At 44.3% G+C, this 20,878-nt stretch overlaps 1 protein-coding gene across 1 annotated transcript; it reads right to left on the bottom strand.

Moving 5' to 3' along the window:
- Positions 1-346: 346 nt before the first annotated feature.
- LOC118110787 (EMILIN-3) lies at positions 347-15,460 on the bottom strand. The gene is made up of 6 exons (XM_035158851.2): positions 14,784-15,460; positions 5,180-5,302; positions 3,927-4,249; positions 3,405-3,751; positions 2,928-3,278; positions 347-2,368 (listed from the first exon to the last, which is right to left on the bottom strand). Exons 1-6 carry the CDS (start codon positions 14,966-14,968, stop codon positions 1,223-1,225), a joined length of 2,475 nt encoding a protein of 824 aa, XP_035014742.1. The 5' UTR covers positions 14,969-15,460; the 3' UTR covers positions 347-1,222.
- Positions 15,461-20,878: the final 5,418 nt, after the last annotated feature.

Here is a 20,878-nt window from a genome sequence, read left to right as displayed (position 1 = left end):
CTGCCAACTAACAGAGACGCTGACAAACAAACAAACAAACACAGAATGACACCATATCAACTTCCTGCTTGGCTCTTCTCAGCTCTTCATAGATGATAGTTTTTGTAATTGTATTTTTTGTTATTTTTAGTGGTTTATTATTTCATGCATTTCCAATTTATCATAATATTTGCTCATCGATTGACCATATCTAGATTGTTTTAGATTTGTGATTAACATTTTCTTTATTTTTCTATTTATTGTATTTGTTGGCACCAAAAAAATGCTACGGATGAGCTAAATTTGACAATAAAAAAAAAAAACACAAAGAAATGTGCGATTGCTGATAAACAATAATAACTCTCTCCACAATAAACTCCACATTTACTGACAGTCAGTTATTTACAGCGATAAATAAAGTTGTATTGAATTAAACAGAACATAATCCACAACCCATATAACATTTGGAAAAGTACATATTAAGCCGTCAATCTACACACAGCCCTCGAGGGTTTTAGATTTTATTTCTTTTCCATCTACCATGCCATGTAACGTTTCGTCACTGTCCCCCAATGGTGAATTATGGAACTTCTCTGAAACGTGGAGAAATGAGGCAGGAAACAAAACTGTCAAAACTGTCAAAACAGAAACACGTATACCATTTTTAAACATGTGTAAAAGTGGAGTTTACAAAAAAAATGTAAATAGCACCAAGTTGATACAGTATTCTTGAAAAAGGGCCAGACAAGAGTCCGCACAGAGGATGTTGGATGTGCTGGTCAGCAGAAACCCGTAGCAGCGTATCAGTCCCATATCATTCACTTTGTTCTGCTATTAATTCTCTAATACAAACAGTTTACATCATATCAATGCAGTCACTTCATATAATTTAAGAAAAAAGGTAAAATATGAAAAAACGAAACAATCATGATCTGAGAAAAAACAAATGCCCTATTGAATAAAATCTCAAGGGACAATATTGCCCAGCTATACAACCATATGTGTGTCTTTGTAATTCTGCGTCTGCTCCTCCTCACTTCGCTAAACTAAATACCCAGGACATCTGGAGGCACTGGGCTGGGGGGGGCTTATGGGAAATGTCTTTCACCGGTTCAGTTCATTTGCAGCTGCGCAGATGGGATTTGAAAACGACAAGAGAGAATCAGCCTAACGAGAAGCACACATTAAGTCTCCTTGTAAAAAAAACAAAAGAAAATAATAATAATAATCTGTAGCTCAGATGCTACTGGTCTTCTTTTTGGTTTGCTGCCTCCTTGGCCACCCAGTCTTTGACCTCTCCTTTCAGCTCAGCTAGCTGTTCTGAATGGACGGCCAGGGTCCCATTGACCTCAGCCAGGTACGAGTCCGAGTGTTTCTCCAGCTCCGCCCTGATCCTCTCCAGCTGCTCCGCCAGCTCTCCCAGGCTGCTGCACTGGCCCTCCACCTGGCTCACCCTGCTGTCAAAGTCCTTCACCTCTCTCTGCACTTCTATCGCCGTGCTCCTGCAGCCCTGCAGCTCCCCGGACAGCCGCCTCTTCAAAGTCACCAGTTCTCCCTTCAGCTGGGCCAGCCGCCTCTCCCCGGCCCCCAGGATGGAGGCCTGGTGGCCCACAAGTTTGGTGATCCCCTGGACCTGGTTGACTATGTGGTGCTCTCTCTGCTCCCAGGTGGAGTTGGCGTGGCCCACTTCACTTGCAATGAAGCTAATAGAGTCCTTCAGGCCCTTCAGCGTGCGGTTCACCGAGTTGATGTTGACCTTCAGCAGGGTGATCTCGCCCTGGACCATGCCCTCTGAGTCCTCCTGTGCAATCCTGAAGAGCAGGTTCTGAATGGTGTTGTTCAGGCGGTTCAGCTGGTTGGATTGGGAGTCCAGGCGGCCTGTCATCTTTTTCTCCATCCCCTCACAATCCTCCTCCACCTCGGTGATGCTGACACCCCCTGCTGGCGGGGTGGAGGGCGAGCAGGAGGAGGTGCAGAGGAGCTCCAGGTCTATCAGCTGCTTCTGAATGCCGTCCAGGTCTCCCTCCACTCTCCTCCTCACAGACTCGATCTCCGTCTCCAGCGCTGGGACCACCTGGCCCTCCAGGAGAGCAGGGGCTGTGGCATTGCTCAGCTCCTCCACGGCCACGAACACCCTCTCCTCCAGGGTCTTCAGCTTGTCCTCCAGCATGGTCTTGAAGCCATCCAGACCACCAGGGAGCCCCCCAGCTCCCTCAGGTCCACCGTCTGTGGTGTTCAGACGACCCTCTATGTCCACCAGGCGCGTCTCGATCAGCGTCTCCACGTGGATGCTCTGGTCAGTGAGGGCAGTCTGGAGCTGACGCTGAGACTCAGTCAGACCTTTCACTGACTCCTCCAAGAGCAGCACCCGCTTGGACAGACTGTTTACCTGCAGACATCAAGAAGGTGTTGGTTCATTGGTAAACAAAAAAAAAGTCAGACATGATCACAGTGTCGTGATAAAATGTGTTTTTCATATACCTTTTATGGCACTTTTTGCACATGTAAGCAAAGACACATTTCTGCCCTGACAAAGGTAGACAATAGTAGTGTTTTCTGTATTTCATATTTCTTAAGTATTTTTTTATTTTATCTTTATCATTTTATCTTTCTTTATTTACCTGCCTTCGGTGTTTCCTCTTTGCAAATTTACGAGACTTCACTTCCTGTTATTATTGCTTTGCTGTGTGGGTGTTTTTTTATTATAGTTTTTGCTTTTATTCTGTAAAGTACTCGTTTCATTGTTTGTGTAAGAAGTGCAGTACAAATAAGATCTGATTGATTGAATAATAAAGACTAGAAACAGGGAAAAAGTTCTCCTGCCTCTAAATTTAAACAGCTGCATCTACAGTAAATCCCGTCAGTAGATGTATGTCAGTGCTGTTCACTTGACAGATGGGATGTTTTTACTTCATGTTGGTCAAATCACAATCTCATCCACATCCTACCTGTCCACAGCAGCTCTCCGTCAGAGTTAGACCCTGGATCTGAGCCTGCAAGGTGCCCAACTCCTCCCTGATCCCCGTCTCTCTTCCGTCCAGATTCTGCTGCATCTGCTCCTGTCCGTCCATGTGCTCCAGGTGGCACTGCTCCTGCACCTCCCCGATCTTCCTGTTGCAGTGGTTCTCCAGACCGCTCAGACGACTCTCGAAGCCGTCCAGGATCTCAGCCCGCACGCCAGCCATCTTGGTGTCAACGATCTCATCAAGGTAAGCGTTGGAGCCGGGTCCCGGGATGGGACTTCCTCTAGCCCCGTCCAGCAGCCTCTTCAGCTGGCCATCATGCCCCAGGACCATCCCCTAAAGACCCAGACCAGACGGAAAGAAGCATTTAATTAAGGAAGGGGAGAGAAGACTGAGGCCTGATTCGATCAAGCTGGACAGACACATTCATTTGATCTTTGCCTCATCATGGTGTCACAGTACCTGAATCTCCTCTAAGATGTGAGCCTTGGCTCGCAGCTCGTCGCTCACTTCTGTCACTCTCCCTGCCAAGTCTCCAACTCCAGGGAAGCCTTCTCCTCCCTCCAGTCCATCAGGGGTCCCATCGGGGATCACCCCAAATCCCACGGGGGAGTCAGGCAGGCGGTGACCGCTGGGCAGCAGAGACACCAGGATCTTCTTGGTATCTTCTCGGAGGGATGTGCTCAGCCGCTCCTCAAGGCCGGCCACCACCCCATTGAGCGTGTCCAGACCCTGGGTGAGGCGACGCAGGTCCTCCTCCATACGATCCAAACGTTCACCAGTCACACCAGAAATCCCAAATCTGTTTCCTTTATTTCCAGAGATGAAAAAAAGGAGAAAAGAGGATTTATTTTTGCTATTGCTTAGTTTTAAATTCTGTACATGCTCGCTCAGATAAGCACAAAGATGCACGAGCATTGCACACAGACAACAATTGTGGGAGTTTAAACCCTTGGGCTTAACAATAAATCAGTCTGTTCTTACCATAGTTTGGTGTTCCGCCTCCACCAGGCAGTTGTCCTGTTGGTATTGGTCTGTGGTCAGGCACACCAGGAAAAGGTTTGCCTGGCTCCAACTGGCCTCCTCCAGGTCTCTTGTCCACGGGAGGTCTCGGCCCATGAGGGAAACCCTTCACCCCTGGACGATGGGGCAAACCAGCACCCTTGAAAGGTGGTATCATGGCGTCGGGCGATGATGTGGGTCCATCGTAGCACTGCTCTCCAGAGTAGCCGGGACAACACCTCCACTCCAGCTCGGTCACGGATTTGAAACCCACCTTGTACTTTGGCTTGTAGAAAGTCCTGTACCTGAGGGAAACAGGAGAAATGCCTTGTTTACTGTCAGAGGTTTAGGTTTTAATACAACTATCACATCAGGGTCTGTCAGAAAAGCTGCATTTGTTCTGTTAATTAAGATTACATCCCCAGGACATAGGACGGAGAGATGAGAGGTGCTGGGCAGAAATAAAGGGATTTTTTTCTCTATGGGATTAAACACAGATTAGAGGGAGATTAGGAGATTAAATATAGTGTAGTGTGAATGATGTGGCATCAGAGGATTGAACCAGGGTCAGCACCACACTTCAGTGTTATCTCCTATAAGCTGGATTTCAATTGTGAACGTACACACACACACACACACACACACACACACACACACACACACACACACACACACACACACACACACACACACACACACACACACACAGTGAGGAAAAAAGTCTTCTCTTTTGATTTCCCCTGTGTGGGCGCTTTTGACATTAACAAGATTTATAAAACCACATACTGTAAAAGTACAGTATATACATTTAAAGTGTTATTTTAGACCACAGTTTTTATGATACATTTATTATTTGGAATATTTTTTTAGTTTGGCATGAACAACAAGAATATGACATATTATTACATAATAATAATAAATAAATTTGCCAGAGCCTTTAAATGTTCTAAATGTGCTGAAAGATAAATGATGCTCGTTGTTAATTTTTATATAAATATTCTTTGCATTGTCCTTGCAACAGAGGACCTCCACATCAATCTTAGAACAGCTCACCATGTGAACACTAGAGGGCAGCATTTGCATAGAGTATGCTCTTCAATGTCACAGTTTGCTGAATGTTAGGTGATAAATATACATTTAAATCCTCAGAGTCAAACTCGTTGCACTTCAGACTGAATTGTAAAAAGGTTTGTTTCACATTATGTTGTTTTGTTAGCATGAAAAAAAAAACTTACACGACAACAGGACACTTCTGACCCCAGATGCACTTGGTGGTGTACTCGGCCTTCACGTAGGTGGACACTCCATCCTGCATGGTGCATGTGATGTTCTTCTGGACCACGTAGGCACAGTGGTTTCTATGGGGACAGCAGAGGGACATTGGAGGTAAATCAATCAGATAATATCTGTATATCTGGTATGAAAACACCACAGTCCCAATCTAATTTATCATTAGTGTGTTTACTGTAAATCAGTCAAACTCAGTGGATTCAATTAGATTACATTTGCACATCACAAAGATATATATAGATAGATAAATAGATGGACAGACAGACAGATAGATAGATGGATAGACGATAGATAGATGGATAGGACCAATGTAAAAAGTAATTGTACAACTTTATTTTTCTCAAAGATGGTTTCTGTCAATTTAGGTAGACCTATCACACTGATGAAACTCGTCGCCCATCTTTATTTACAGTCTATGAGTTTCACAGGAGCTTTTTGTTACATATGGTTGAATAAAAATGTTGTTTTTGTTTTTTATCCTTTAAAAAAACTCGCACAACAAGGAAAACAAAGATGTTTGCCCGGAGCTTTTCCTCTGTCTTTTGTTTTGTTTTATTTAAAAGTGGTAACTCAGCAGCAAGACACCTTCCTGGGACTGTTTTCACATGTGTCCAGAATCCAGCACATAATAACTTCTCTGTAACTACTTCTAACAGTTGTTGCATCATGGCGGAGCTGGACCTCTTCTCAGCTCTCGCTCCACTGCCAGTGCAGCTATAGCAACTGCTAAATGTTCCCCTGGCCCCCGCGCAACACAGGAAACGATGATCTGGGCTCTTTGGGCTCACATGTGAAGCATTTCTTACGTTCAGCAGGGAGCATTTAGCAACACATGCAGTACTTCATGTTACTCCACAGCTGTTTCGGGACAAATACAAGTGTTTGGAGGAGCAGGGAGGGACACGGGAGCTGAGCAGGGTCCGCATGCCAAGTTAACAGGTTCAGAGGGATAACAAACAGCACAGCCTGTCGAAGTCTGTGAGAAACCACTGCTGCCGCTTTCTGCAAACCGCTGACTGCGTTGGTGTCACCGCTCTCCCTGTGTTGACATATGTTAATAGCTGGGGAGGGAAAAGGGCAAGGAGTCAGAATGACAGAGCTCCTTTCATACTCGCCTGACAACATGCTGCCAGGTCATGCGTTGTGGAGGAAGTGGCGGTTAAGACCTGAACTGATGTGGTGAGATGGGAGCACTTTAAACTCGCACGGGCAATTTACTGGTCGCTGCAAAAGTGTGAACAAAAAAACATGTGGCTGGAAAACATTGATTTAATGTATCATGTGGTTTATAAGTGTATAAAAACACTTAAAGAGAATAAAAACAAACAAATATGGCTGCATCACCATTTCTGCCATATTTCCTTACCATGAAAAACTCCTTACAACTCCTAATTATTATTTTTTCAGCCTTTTGGCACCAAAATAAATGACATGTTGGATGTCAGACACAAATATATTTGTACAATAACACATTCATGTGGTAGTGGAGATTGATATTCCTGGATTCTGGAAAAAGTGATCTGTCCAGGTGCGTTTCAAGGGACTTTGGGGGCCCCGGGCAAAAGGGACCCAAGGGAGAACAAAACCAAAATCATAATGTGCACATGCATAAAAAATTGTAAAGCAGTAAAGTTTCAGGGCAATTCCCCACCACCACTTCATACACACGCATTTTTTGAAAATTTCAACCAACCCTGTAAAATTATGAAGCGTTTGGCAAAAAGCAAAAGGCATGAGGCCTCGTTAGGGGGTTTCCAGCGATGGTGCCGTTGCAGGCTCCTGCACAGAGCCGGTCATAGAATTTAAGGGGGTTCTCACAAAATTGTCGTTGCAGGGAACTGATGTAATCAGTCTTTCACAGGGGCGCCTGGCAACTGGCTGCACTGCCAACCAGAAACTCTCAGCACTTCAGTGCTTTAAGTGTTATGTTATTAAATCGAAATTGTTTTTAGTGGTTCTCTCCTCATGAAGACAGATTTATTGAGAGAAATAAGGAGCTTTATGACTTGTTTTTGTGTATGTGAGAGTGAGAAAAGCTTCTATAGGCAGACAAGGATTTGTGACAGCTGATCGAGAGCAGACTCAGTGAGTATGTTTGGGAATACAGCGCAGGAGGTGTGTGATCCTTCTCACGCACAGAGCCGTCAGTGACCATGTTCACCCGTTTGTTTGTCAGGTGCACATCTGGGGGGAGCCAATGACCCCAAGACTCATAATAGCAAAAAAGTGCAGGAACCACCTTTCCTCTGTTTATAGGTCTCTGTTTCTGCTCCCCTCCCCGTCTGCGCTCAGGCTGTTTTCACAGATCTGTCAATGTCATTTGGGATTGTGAGTCTTACAGACAGAGGGGCTCTGGCGTTACGAGAATCAAAGCTGAGCGCTGAGATAAATCCTGTCCCTCTGCGCTGCGGTGTCGGCGAGAGCAGCAGCAGGTCACCTCCTCAGCTGCGTATAAACAGATTTTTACAAGAGCAATGTTGAGTTTCAGCTCCAGAGATATGGATATCGTGTCTTAGCTCTGCAGACATACACATGAGCATATTTCGCATTCACAGCGAAGCTCAAGGCCCTTTTATTTTACATCCACGGAGGCCACACAGCTCTGCAGGATGAGGATTTCACAAGTTTTATCGGCAAGTGGACATATGTTAGAGTTTGTTATTGTCTCAACCAGGACCAGCTGCAGCAGGGTAGGTGAGAACTTTGTTTAAGCTGCTGGTGTGGGAGGATCCCCAGTCTGGACACGTGCAAGGATGAGAAGCCTTGATCCAGTATGATGTGGGATATGGAGAATATGGAGAGGAGAGAGGGGGGCATTGTGCATTATTAATACTTTCTGATGTTTGTTTTATCGCTCGTGGGTGACAGAGGGGAGGTGTTGGCCACACGGAATAACGCAGTCACTTATAAGAAAACTCTAACTGTGCCTGTGGGACAGAGCAGAGCATCTGGTCAGAGGATCTCAGTGACCTGGAGGTGGAATAGTGATGAAGGTCAGAGGAATAGGAAGTCAATAAATCCTAAGAAAGTCTGCAGACATGCTCGCGGCTCTGCACGGCTGCACTTTGGCCCAGTTAAATACTTATGTCTCCATGCTAACCTGTTCACGGTGAGGTGAAGTAGGTTAACTGTGGTCACCATCTCAGTTAAGAGCTCTAGCACGCTAACATTTGCCAAATAGAATGAAATCAGTAGAGCACATATGTCCACCAAGGCTCAACAATCCAGTTATATAAACACATTTAAATTCACTGGATGCAGATTTTAATTAGGAATCAGCATCAAAATGTTCACACCCTCTAAATATGTTTGATTTTTTAAATCAAGATTGACACAGAACTCTCTAAAGAAAAGATGCCATATTTTGCTAAATTAAAGAAAGTGGAAAAACTAAATGCCTGGATCTGCCCCCTGATGTGGAACTACAGCCAAATTGTATGGGTTGTTTCCTGACCCAAACTGCATCCTTTCACCAATTTATGAAGTAATCTATGCTGTAGTTTTTGTGTAATGTTGGTAAATAACAAACGCAGAGGCCTTGGCGGAGGTAATTAGGTAATTTATTTAATATCAATAAAGTTTATAATAATTATTTATTATTATTACAAAGAATAGGATAGATACAAATTTTGAGCTGATGACGGCATTTGATGAGACAAACAGGTATCATGAAAGTTATTCATCCTGAGGAGGACATACATTTCATAGTTAACAGACTTTTCACAATGAACCAAAAAAGGTTTCCTCACTGCGTCAGCATCGTCAAAGTCATTGGTTTGAATCGTCAGGCAGCCACAACCACGATCCTTCCAGTAGTTTGTAAGATATTTGTGGTGCAAACCAAATGCAATTCACCAAATGACCAACTTCACCATTCCAAGATCCACACTACTAGCATCCAATCCTGCTGCTTAGTAAGCGGAATGTATTTATGTAGCACTTCTTAGGTCTAATGGGCCACTCCAACCACTTTAGGGTATAAGTCACATTCACACACACATTCCCTTCAATATATCACACACCAGTAGGCAGCAATTTGAGGTTCAGTATTTTGCCCGAGGACACTTCCAGGTGCTGGGATCGAACCACCAATCCTTCTGGTTAGTGGGCGACCCTCTCTATCCCCTGAGCCACAGCCACCACACAATGCTTCCTTTAATTGAACTGTACCTAATGTATGTAATGTGATTACATTTAGCTTGTCTCATTAGCAGTTTAAAACTAAACAAGGCCTTGAACACCCATATGAACGAATCCCTGCCAGAGTCTCATGTACTCCATCTTTCTTAAAGCTGCCATATTTGAAATGTTCCTGATGATGTTTCACATTTTCTTTTGTGTGTTATGAGAAACGTAGAAGCTCTATCACACCAAAACCAGAAAGAAAACACCCAAGATCTAAAAAACAATGTGTCAACAGTTCATCCACACCCTCAGTGAACCACCCAACCCCAACTGACCCGCCGCCAATTCTTAAACTCTCTTGTGCACCTTCCACCATCACCTGACCTCACTCTCCCCCCCCTATAATGAAAATCAAAACAGCCTTCACCTCCTTTCAGGAAAGTTACACTTACTACTTCTCTTGCCTCTCTCTCTCTCCTAACATGCCCCCCCCGCCGCCCTTCACACCAAAATATTGTCTTTTTTCTGTCACTGGGCCGTGTCATTTTTCGGACTGCCATGTCTGGGCCCACTGTAAATATTTCCAGTATAATATTACAGTTTCTAAATCGCTTCCCGGCCTCCCAGGGGGGAAGCAGAATTCCCATCTCAGATTCTCACGTGGAGCCTTTTCTGCAAATATTATTGCTACTTGACCTCCACCCTCTGCTGGGACCAAAACAATTCACCTTTCCATGCTCTGCTTTTTTCATAACCTTCCTCGAAAGCGGCAGGTAATCTCTGTTTAATTATCCAAGCATACCAGTCCTGCTCTTGCCTTTGCTTCTAATATTCTCTTTTTTCCTTCCACCTTTTTATTTTCCACCGAAGCCTCTCGTGTTGCCTGAACGCACCACGGTCGTCCTCCTGCCACTTCTACAACCATCGCCTCGCTTGTTTTGACACTGCGGCACTAGAGGGGGGGTCCCCCTTCCTCCCTGCTAACCACACACTCACCTGCAGGGTCTCTGACTGTTTGAACTCAGGCCACTGCTGTTGCCTCTGATAGATTTACGGCTGCAGCGGACCTGATCTATGGGCCAACAACTCCCCCTCCAGGGCCCATCTCTTTCCATATATGCTTTTAATGAGTCCTATTTCTGGCCGGACTTAAGGGCCCCATGGTGCAGAGGTGATTGACGTTGCTCTTGTGGCTACTGATTAGGGTTAAAGGAAAGATGTGTTACTCAGATTCAAGCCAGCTCTGATTACTATAGCTTAAAGGCAGCGCATTACTTTGACATGTGCTTAAAGTTTGGCTGTTGGTCTCTAATCCTAACAGCAATGCAGTCATGTGTTATAGACACTTCATTATTCATTCTGACAAGTTCATATTCATAATTTTAGACATTGAAATAAGACCAACACAAGATCTCGCTGTATTGGTCGTTGCTGCTTCATTCTCCATGAAGTTTCGCCCTCTCGAATTTTTTCTCTTGGAACACAGTAAGCAGCTCAAACACCGGTAGTGAAAAAACACACCGATGACTTATCCTCAGGCATTTCCCAAAGCACATAATCTTCTTTAGTGAGAATAGTTCTCTGTATTTTTTTGAAAGAAAGGGTTTTGAAATAGATTTGTTAGAGTTGTGGGTGAAACCAAAAGCAATAACACATAACAACCGGTAGCAATGTGTGGTGATGCTTTATTAAGGTGCTGTAGCTGCTCAGCAAAACAATGTAGCTTCGTGAAAGCTGTAGCAGGAGTCACTGGAAAATACTAGAGTGCTGTTTAGAAAAGAAAGACAGCTACACCAGGCAAGTTGGTAGAAACTAGTGCACTCAGTACAGTGCATACCCTCAAGAAACCACATTTAAATTTGTTCAATCTGGATTTTTCCAAATCGCACACACTCTCACGCTCACAAACATCAGTCCTCTAAATATGCATTATTTTTTTCATCAAGATCCATCCAATATTGAAAAAAAAGAAAATTCTGTATCCGCCCCCTTTTTTTAAAGATCTTCATCGAATTCTACGACGTGTTTTCTTGGCTCATGCCCCCATTCATGCACCAAGTTTTGTGGAAATCTGTTCAATAATCTTGCTGAAAATCCAACCTACAAACTAAAATGGAGCTAAGCAGAGCACGCACCTCTGCCAAGGCCCAATAGTTCCCGTAAATTCAATCAAGCTGCACACACTTGCACACACTTATAAAGATCAATCCCCTTAGTTTGCTTGTTTTTTTCATCGAGGTCCTTGAACCATTCTCTGTAAAAATCTGTGCAAATGTCAAAATACGCCCTCTCTTGCAATTCGGATCCATACCAAAGTTTTACCATCTAGTTGTTTTGCGTAACCTTGCTTCCAATCAAACCAATCAACACACAATCAGAACATATCCTCCTCTGCAGAGGTAACAAAAATCAAAATAGATCCACATTAACTGCGTAACCATAGAAAGAATCTTTGCCGAAAAGGTCAGTGAAACCAGTGTGTTACAGAAATATTTGCTGTTGGCGGGGAGCTTGGGAGTTTACTGCCCAGCCTCTGTGACCCTTGGCAGGAGACTGGCTCCATTCTTGTCCTCCACTGGACACTCAACACAAACTTACAACGGCAAGCCGTGACCTCTGACCTCTACTGACTCACTGACCTTTCTCCCCTGATCTCTGTCTCATACATCATCGCCAAGCCCACAGATATGTCTCTAATCTGATCAGGGAAGTCATGAGGCATCTGCTGGGACCCTAATTGATTTAAATACTACAGCCAATCCAAGGGTATATGGTGCTGAGGTTATGTTTCACATGTTATTGTGCAATTTTTTGAGATGCAAAGCACACTCGCTCTTTACCTTTGTGCTGCTCTCACTGGTTTTGTGAAAGTGTTGCACAGAATATTGAATTATATAATTTGCCCTTGAAGATGAAGATGTCAGTAACAGACTAAAACACACTTCAGGAAATCTGAGCTCTCTAAGCCACCTGATGCACAGTGTAATAAAGTGCAGTATTTCAACTGTGCACTGGTACTCTAAGATGTGACAGTCTGTGAATAGAGGCTCTAGATTCCTTTAACAGCAGAGAGTGGCTGTATTGAATGAAAGGAATGACTGTGAAATCAAATCACTCGCTTTGCTGCCAAAACACAGATAATAATTCAACCTAAAGGAAAAAGAAAAAAGTCTTTGGCACCTCAACAGCTGAGAATTTTTATTTTTTTTATATCCCTCACTTTCTAAACAGAGGTGAGTTTTGTCCATGTGACAGTGTGGTCAGTCAGAAACGAGAGGAGGCATTTACAAGCAGTGAAACTCTTCACAGACGCACATATAGACCGATACACACTCGCACAGACACTTTCACACACACTTGGCACGTGTGTTATTTTTAAGTCTCTATTTCCACTGACCCGTCAGGCCGACAACACCTGAGCTCATATATCTGTCGTGGTGGTCTGACACTGACAGGTCCCCGGGGCCCACTGTGTCCAAGGTGGTTCAACAGCTCTCGTATAAACACAGGCAGGACACATGGACACAAAACGTCACCGGCTACCAGCAACAAGAAGTTACTGACCATCTGTCCCTCTTCAAACTGATCGATCCGCAGGATTCAAGCGTGTCTGACGTAAATAAACCTCTTTGGTGCCACTGTGGAAAAGTTAACATGCCACTGTCGTACGCTGCCAACATGCATGAGGAGCTATGTGTATTGGACGTGGTGGACGAGGATGAGGACGAGGATGAGGACGAGACCTCTGACATGAAGCATCCGAACATCAAGCACGCTGGTGATGGTCGATTCCCAATGATATACAATGTATAATTTAGTTTCTTTACGTGTTATAATATAAGCTATGTTCGGGGGCCACATCCTTCCGAGGCTGCAGTTGAAGACTGATTGTGTCACAGCGGTGCCACTAGACTGTTCCAATTTAGAGGCTGCTCTTGACAAATATGTCCTTCCACCCCCGAGCAACACAAGCTCCCTCCACCAGTTGGATCCTTCCTGGCCCAACATATCCCTGCGCTTCTGTGACAAACTGTTTTTCAAAGAGGTTATGGCGGCAAAAAGCAAAGCGAAAACGTTAAAAGAATTATTTTTAAAATGTAAAACCGAACGGCTAATGGTACACAAGTTAAAAAAAAAAAAAATTAGGAGCTTTTTTGTCCGTCACTTTGTTGCTAGGCGACGGTCCGAAGGATGCGGCCCCTGAATTGATGCACAGCTATAGACTAAGTGACATGAGGCTGTCTCATTGTTTAATGGTCCATTTGACAGAGCTATAGTGAGTTAATCAATATGTAATAAGTAACTGCTTTCACTTTTCCCTGTGGAAAAAGTGAAGCAGGGCTGGGAGAGGGGGCTAAACAGTGCACATAATAATATGCCTGAAATCAAGGAATAGGAAGGATGAAGGATGAATGCAGATGATCGAGTTAAAGGAGAAAACTGAATGTGCAGTCAGGGTTGCTGAAGATTCTCTTCCCTGAAGGTGATTGTGAACGGCAGTCTCAACGGGGCTGTGCGATCAACAGTCTTCTCAGGCAGTTTGAGTGAAGCAGCAGGTCACTGGGGAGCTGTCCAAAGACATAACAGCTCTCAGGGGAAGCCAAGCAAAAGAGACGAGAGGGAAAGGGACGGAAAACCCGAGAGAGCCCCGCAGGCCAAATATCAGCCATCCAGGCAAAATATATATCCACAGGGCTCAGTTTCATCTCCCGGGCTTCATGACTTTTAAATTTCATGCACATCATAGGGATTGTTATTCCACTCTATTCGTGTAGGTTTGACCGTCCCGTCAATATCAGTCCAGTGTGTGTACACACATCACAGACCAGTGATCCGAAACAGGAGATCCTTGGTGTTGATATTGGAAGAGTTGAGTGGAGAAAGAAAAAGTTTTCAACAGTAATCTCACTGAAAATTCAATTGAATCGACAGAGGATTAGTGTTACCACTCCCTTCTGGCAGCCGCGCTGCACGACTTGCTTCTAATCGAGCCCCCTCCTCACCACGCACACACACAAACACACAGCGGCTGCGAGGGATCAATATCCTTGTCATCAACTCAGCAACCCCCCGACCCCTTCTGCACCATTAAGACCATAATGACGGCTTTGTTTTCATAATGTCATTGTTGCTGTATAATGTTTATCCCCAGCCACAGATGGTTTTAGGTGTGAACCACAGAAAAGGGCTGATGGTGAGTAAGAGAGGAACACAGAGTCAATTCAGGGATCTGATACCGAGCCGGTGCCCTAACTGAAACCATATTTCTACAACTCACCGGTGACATGTGTTCCTCGGGGGGAATACAGTACGAGGTGGGTCCGGCTCGCAAAGCACTCGAGATCTAGCTGTTTTCCCTGAAGCACGGGGAGGGAAATCAAACGTGCACTAGCTCCTGTGACACGGCCAAAACGGAGAACTTACTTGTGACGGGTCATTGGCTTGTTTGGTAAATGGTGAGGGTTGAGTCCAGCCTTGAACAGGTTGTATCTGTTTCCATAGAAAGGGTTGACATGGCCTCCATAGAAGGTTCCTTTACTGTCCACCACAGAGAGCAGCACTCCTAAGAGGAAGCACTGGGCAGCCAGTTGACACAACTCGGTCCTCATTGTTTTTTCCTAAAATGCAACTGGTGATGAGGAGAACAGGGTAAAAAGCGACAGCTTGTAAGGTTCCTCAGGTTGTTGTGTTGAAGCTCCCCGGCACACCTGCAGTCTTGTCTTCTTCACTGGGCCCTGTAGGTGACATGGAGCCCGGACAGCCGGAGCATCAGCAGCATCTCGCCCTGCAACGCTCGCACACTAACCACACTCTGAGTGCACGGGGCAGAGCAGAGGGGAAAACTAAGTGAGGGCTGAAGAGGGAGGGGAGAGGGGAGGAAGAGGGGCAAGGAAAACAACACAAAGGTGTGCAGGAGGAGGGGAAAGGAGAGAGAGGAGAGCAGGACAGAGGAGAGAAGGAGGGAAGAGAAAGTGTGCGAGAGCGTGCCTCTAGGAAAGTTTCAGCTCCATATACACACACACATGCTTGTGTGAGACCTGCTGACTAGGCTCGGCCCTCCTCTGCATGAGTGAGGGTGTGTGTGCAAGAAGAAGCAGCGTGCTGCTCTGCTGCCTGCGAAGGGGCAGGCGGACCGATGGCCTGCATTTGCATATCCCACCCCAACTCCAGGCTGGCAGCTCTGCACAAAGGGGTGGAGGACTGGAGTGGCTGCTAATATGATTTGGTGAGTCTCTCTCTCTCTCTCTCTCTCTTTTTCTCTATCTCTCACACACACACCTCCTTTTTCTTTTCATCATCCCCTCGTCTGTCCCATTTCTATCCTTTCTCAAACAAACTCAAGTTTTTGTCTCTTTAATCCCTTAACAGTTGTATTTTTTTTTTCACCCTCTCCTTTTTCGTTCTCCATCTGTGCATCAAAGCTCAGGCCCAGTTCACTGCCATGTGCGTGGCCGCGGCTGCAGCCAGCTAAGACGCTGCAGACTCTGGACACAATGGACCTCCTCCTTGCCTCACCGCGGTCACTCATTAAAAATCCCAGCCACAGCTTCAGTTGCGGTCCACACCCTGACCCCCTGCTTATGTCTTGCAGCGCCTCGGTGTACTTCTTGAATTCATGCTCAACTGCCTCCTGTGTCTTGCAGACGGCTCGCTCTGGGACTTGAATGAAATGTTCCATTTTTCATACCCCCTCGAGGCTTGTCCGAGACAGAATTAATAATATTTACCCCATCCTGCAGAATCTCTTTGGCCTTTCCTTCACTTTCCCACAAAAACACAGCCATTTCTAGTGTTAGTGCCCAGCAACAGCAGAAAGGGGCAAATAGAAATGTATTTCTTCATCTGCAATAGATACATGAAATAGGTGGTGCTTGGTGACATCTTTGCAATTCAACATTTTGTTAGTGGTAACAAATGATGCAGGATTATTTAAAAGTGTATCAACAATTACAATGTTCAATGTTGTGTGACTGACCCTCAGAGCTTTAGGGGAAGAGGCAGGTATCTGAATGGGCCTCTTTGTTTGGACAGTTTGGTTTGTAGTTTCCTTCGCACCTTTGTGTGGACTGCGCATCATTTACCCTGCTTTATTTACTCTTCATTTATGGTTCAGTGTGAAAGAAACACACAGTTTAACAGTCGGCAAACAGACACTTCACACAAGTGGAAAAGTTCCCAGATACAGACTGAAGGTTCGTGGATCTATCAAGCAAAATGGGCTCTAGTTGAGGAGCGGAGGAACAAAGGGCTTGAAAACTATTCCGAATATTTATTTTTTATAAATGTTTTTGCGTTTTTTGCTCTTTAGTATCTATATATATATATATCTGTAATTTTTTTCTTCCTGCAGGAGATTCCTCCCGTCGCTTCAAAAACTGTCACCTCACAAAAGCAGGGAGACAGTGAAGAGGAAATTACTCTGAATCCGTGTCTATTCTGGCAGGAGGCTCAGCTCTGAAATACCATTTTTCACAGAAACGACTGGCACAATTTTAAACAGATGTCCGTCCCATGCAGCACACCGTCCAGATGTTGGGGAAAATCGAGTAATATTGGTGAATCTTGTGTTAGTTTATAATAATGTAAAACATCTGCTGGACTCATATTCACCTTGTTGGTGGATAAATAATATGTCCTAAGCCTGAATATAAATTGACACAAATGCAGTTAACATTTAGTAATAATGGAATATTGGTTGTATAGAGGTCAGAGATTGAATCCAACTATATTAGGGATTTTGTGAGAGTTTACTATTACTTTATTCCCAGAGTAAGCAGAGCTACATTGCACAAGAAATGATAACTAATACATTGTTTCTGCTTTAATTATTAATTAGTGAACAAAAACAAATTCTCATTGGCTACAAGTCTCGTGCCTCTGCATTCATTCCATTTATTCTTTTCTTTTTTCATTTCCTTGTGTCTAATGTGTAGATCAGAAGCTCATTCTGCCAATATTAGACTTAATGTCCTTTGTGCTACATCTGTGAGCGGTTTCAGATAAATATTCTTATCTGCTGCCCTTGACTGGTTCCATGTCCTTAATGGAAATCTGAGGGGGAAAAGTTAGTAGCTTCTTGAGCATTTGCTAATATAAAACTTTGACTTTTGTACTAAATCCAAGCTGGTGACTGTGACAAATAATATTACAACACGCAATGTGCAATTCCCTCATCTTTCTATGGTTTGGATTAAGGATATACATGACGTGTCACCATTTCCTCTTAATATGCAGAAATGAAGCCAAAATATGCTGGAAACGAATGCCAACATCTTGCACATTGGAAGCCAGAGTGTGTGCTTGTGATGTGAATCCGCAGTATCAAAGACACTGGAAAAACGAAAACTCATATATCAGTGTGATAAGAACTATCTGAAATGACAGACTTTTTTGTTTGGTCCATGTCCCATCAGCTAAGCCAGAGGAGGCAGGGTTTATGACCTCTACTGCAGCCAGCCACCAGGGGGCAATCACGAAGATTTGGCTTCACTTTTTGGGGAGCTGTCATGTCGTCCATCAATGCAGTTAAACAGCACCACAAACTGCAGCCTTAAAAAACATGTTTGATATTTACGCAATAGCCAATGGGTGTGAGCTGACCAGGAAGTGTCACCAAACGGATGTTGCATACTTGTATAACTGCGACTAAAAGTAACAATAAACTTCCAACTCCCCTCCAGCTTGTTTTTCACTGCAAAACAGAACACACGACGTCGGTTTGTTTTTCTTCTGAAGTCTTGTTCAATCATGCAAGTTTTCCACACTCCAGTTCAGTAGGTGGCGGTAATGCACCTAAAAGTTGTTTGCCAATCGTTATAAAAAAGATTGAAGAAGAAGACTCTTGCAAGTTTCTGTTAGATTCCAAGTCTCTGGAATCGCCACTGTGAAATCGTTTCCCACAATCGTGGGCGTATGGTTTTCTGGCCAAGTTGTCCATGTTATGTCTTTTGTCTCCCACGTTTTTAAAATCAGTCAAAAGTAGAACAGTGTGCAGCGGCCTTTAGCTCGGTGTACCTAATAAACTGACCACTGAGTGCAGTATCCTGCAGGGACATGCAGCCTGTGTTCAGTTTCTCTCTGTAGCCTCCAGTGCCTGATGGGAGCCATCAGTGTGTAGAACCTCCACAGTCCTGCAGTGATAACAGACAAACTTAATGAATCCACTTTAGTGCAACAGGACACCAGTCAATTAGTTTAATTGTCCTCACCCCTTCATGAACCATCCCCATTGGTTGCTATCAGTCTTCCCCTGGATTTCTACAGGACACACGTTTATTAGATTTAAACACAGGGGCACAGACACAGCGAGGGAGAAGTAGAGAAAATGGACGGATTCCAGTTTAGTGACATCAGCTTCTTAGCAACCAGGAGGACACTTGATCCTTTCTTACAGTAGTGACCTGGGAAGCGGCCCAAACTTCATAAAGAGCTGAAGACAAGGAGAATGGTTGTCATGTATTTTTCTATTCCCAAGGCAGGAGAGTTGCGGACAAAAACGTAATTCCTCATTGTTGGAGACGCACCAGAGCTTCTGCCAAAGATGTGAAGTTTGGAAAACTCCAACTAAATCAAGACAAAAAGTAAAATAAGAGAAATTTATATACAATTTAGCCACTTAATTTCTAGGTGGTGTGACCCCCCATCATTTCCACCATAAAACCTGCTCGTTAACATGTGACACCAGCAGTTAAAATCAGGCCTCCATCTACAACAGTTTAAGACGGATGGTGATAAATTAGCCACGCTCTCCACTCTGCGGGCAGTAAAGACCCACTGGTGCTTTCCAACCGAAGAGAGAGGAAGTATTCTGTATTGGCCTGGGGAGGGTAAGATTTCACATGCAGTGTACGGGAAAATGTCCTGAGACGGTGCGGAAACTCACTGTCACGAGGATATACGAGGCTTGTGGTCGGTTTAATCTTCGACTCAGGAGAAAAACGGGAATTTCGTTTTTAAACTTTAAGATAATCGTGAAAGAAAGGGCTTGGATCACAAATAACTATTTAGGGGGGAAGGACTGCATTTCTCATTGTAGAGTGTGGTCTTTTCAAACAATACACCAAAGGTTAATCATCGTGGATCGAGTCGTTACAGGAGGGACAAACAACCGATTTTTTCACAGGGGTCAAAGGGGCCTTCCTGTGATGGAAACAGCTTCTTTTTCCACAATAGGACCGGGAGGATATGAACTCATAAAGATGGAGGTGTGGGAAAGGAATGGCATTTCAGAGTGCACCCATGCGTGCAGTCACTTTTTCCCCTCTTCTTTTTTGGACCACACAAGCCCCCAGAGCCCTTGTCACTCCATGGCAGGTATGTGATCCAGTGTTGGCCGTCCGTCCTCAAATAAGAGCTAAAGTGGGACGTAAAGAGAGAGGGAGGAGCCGCGTGTGACTGAGAACAGAGGAGCAGCTCATGGAGACTGTGGCGGCAGCAGCATCTCCACTGTGAGAATGTGACAACTTTGGCTGCGGAGACAGAGTCTCAGTGTGAGCTGGAGATGACCCGGAAACTTCCTGAAGGTTTTCGTCACAGAGCTGTTGCCCACCAATATCTGTAGCTCCTTGTTTTAGCGTCTCACACTGACTTACAAAGAAGTGCACTGTAATGAGGGGGTCCCTCTGTCTCTCTGTTCATTTGCAAATCCTGCACTAAATTTTCCACCAACAATATCACCATAGAAGAACGGTTGATGAAAGATATGTAACAATTAAAAAGACCTATGTTACATATTTATTTTGACTTGTATACTTACCTTATCCAAAATGTTTCTGACAATGTTAAAGCACAGAGAAATCCCCCCAAAAAAGGTTGGGTCGTTTTCTTTCAATTAAAACAGCATTTTTTTCCTTTCACTGTTTATTTTGGTCACTAACATTGATCACAGTTGTTCTTTGCCATTTGTAACGTAATGTGAATAAAACTTTAATACCTCATCCGTGAACATGAATTGCACCTGAGTTGCATCAGGTAGATTTTCATATACAGTGGTGGTGAAGAAAACAATTCCCATGAGCCCACGCTGCCTCATGGCATCAACAAACTAGAGTTGTGTCCAAAATCACACACAGCTTCACCATCTCCTCCAGGAGCTGCCTCTGATTGACAGCCATTTTTCCAGCGCTACCTCAGGATGACCGGTAACCCAGTTTGGGTTCAATTCAAGCGAGTGTAGTGAATGACCCAAAATTTGTATATTCGTAAATTTGCTTCTTGTTTGGTGTGAATGTACCAATATACATGAAAGTCACATTAATCTACCAAACGCTTTGACAGCTGTTTTCACACATGATCTCCTGAAAATTTCAGGTAAATTGGGTCCGGAGTTTGCATCTAATACGAGACGTCAGCCCTTATTGCCAAAAGCTCTCAAATCTCGTTGTCTTCCAACAAAACATCTTAGTCTTCTACGTGTATGGCGCCTTTTTCTCATCTGGATATAATTGTAAAGTGTTTCTTTTTTCTTCATCTCAGTTTTGCGTCCATCAGTAACGTCATCAACACGCCCACTCCCTTGA

The sequence above is a fragment of the Hippoglossus stenolepis genome, chromosome 6 (assembly GCF_022539355.2).
Source record: "Hippoglossus stenolepis isolate QCI-W04-F060 chromosome 6, HSTE1.2, whole genome shotgun sequence".
NCBI lineage: Eukaryota > Metazoa > Chordata > Actinopteri > Pleuronectiformes > Pleuronectidae > Hippoglossus > Hippoglossus stenolepis.
This window is presented reverse-complemented; position numbering and strand designations above follow the sequence as displayed.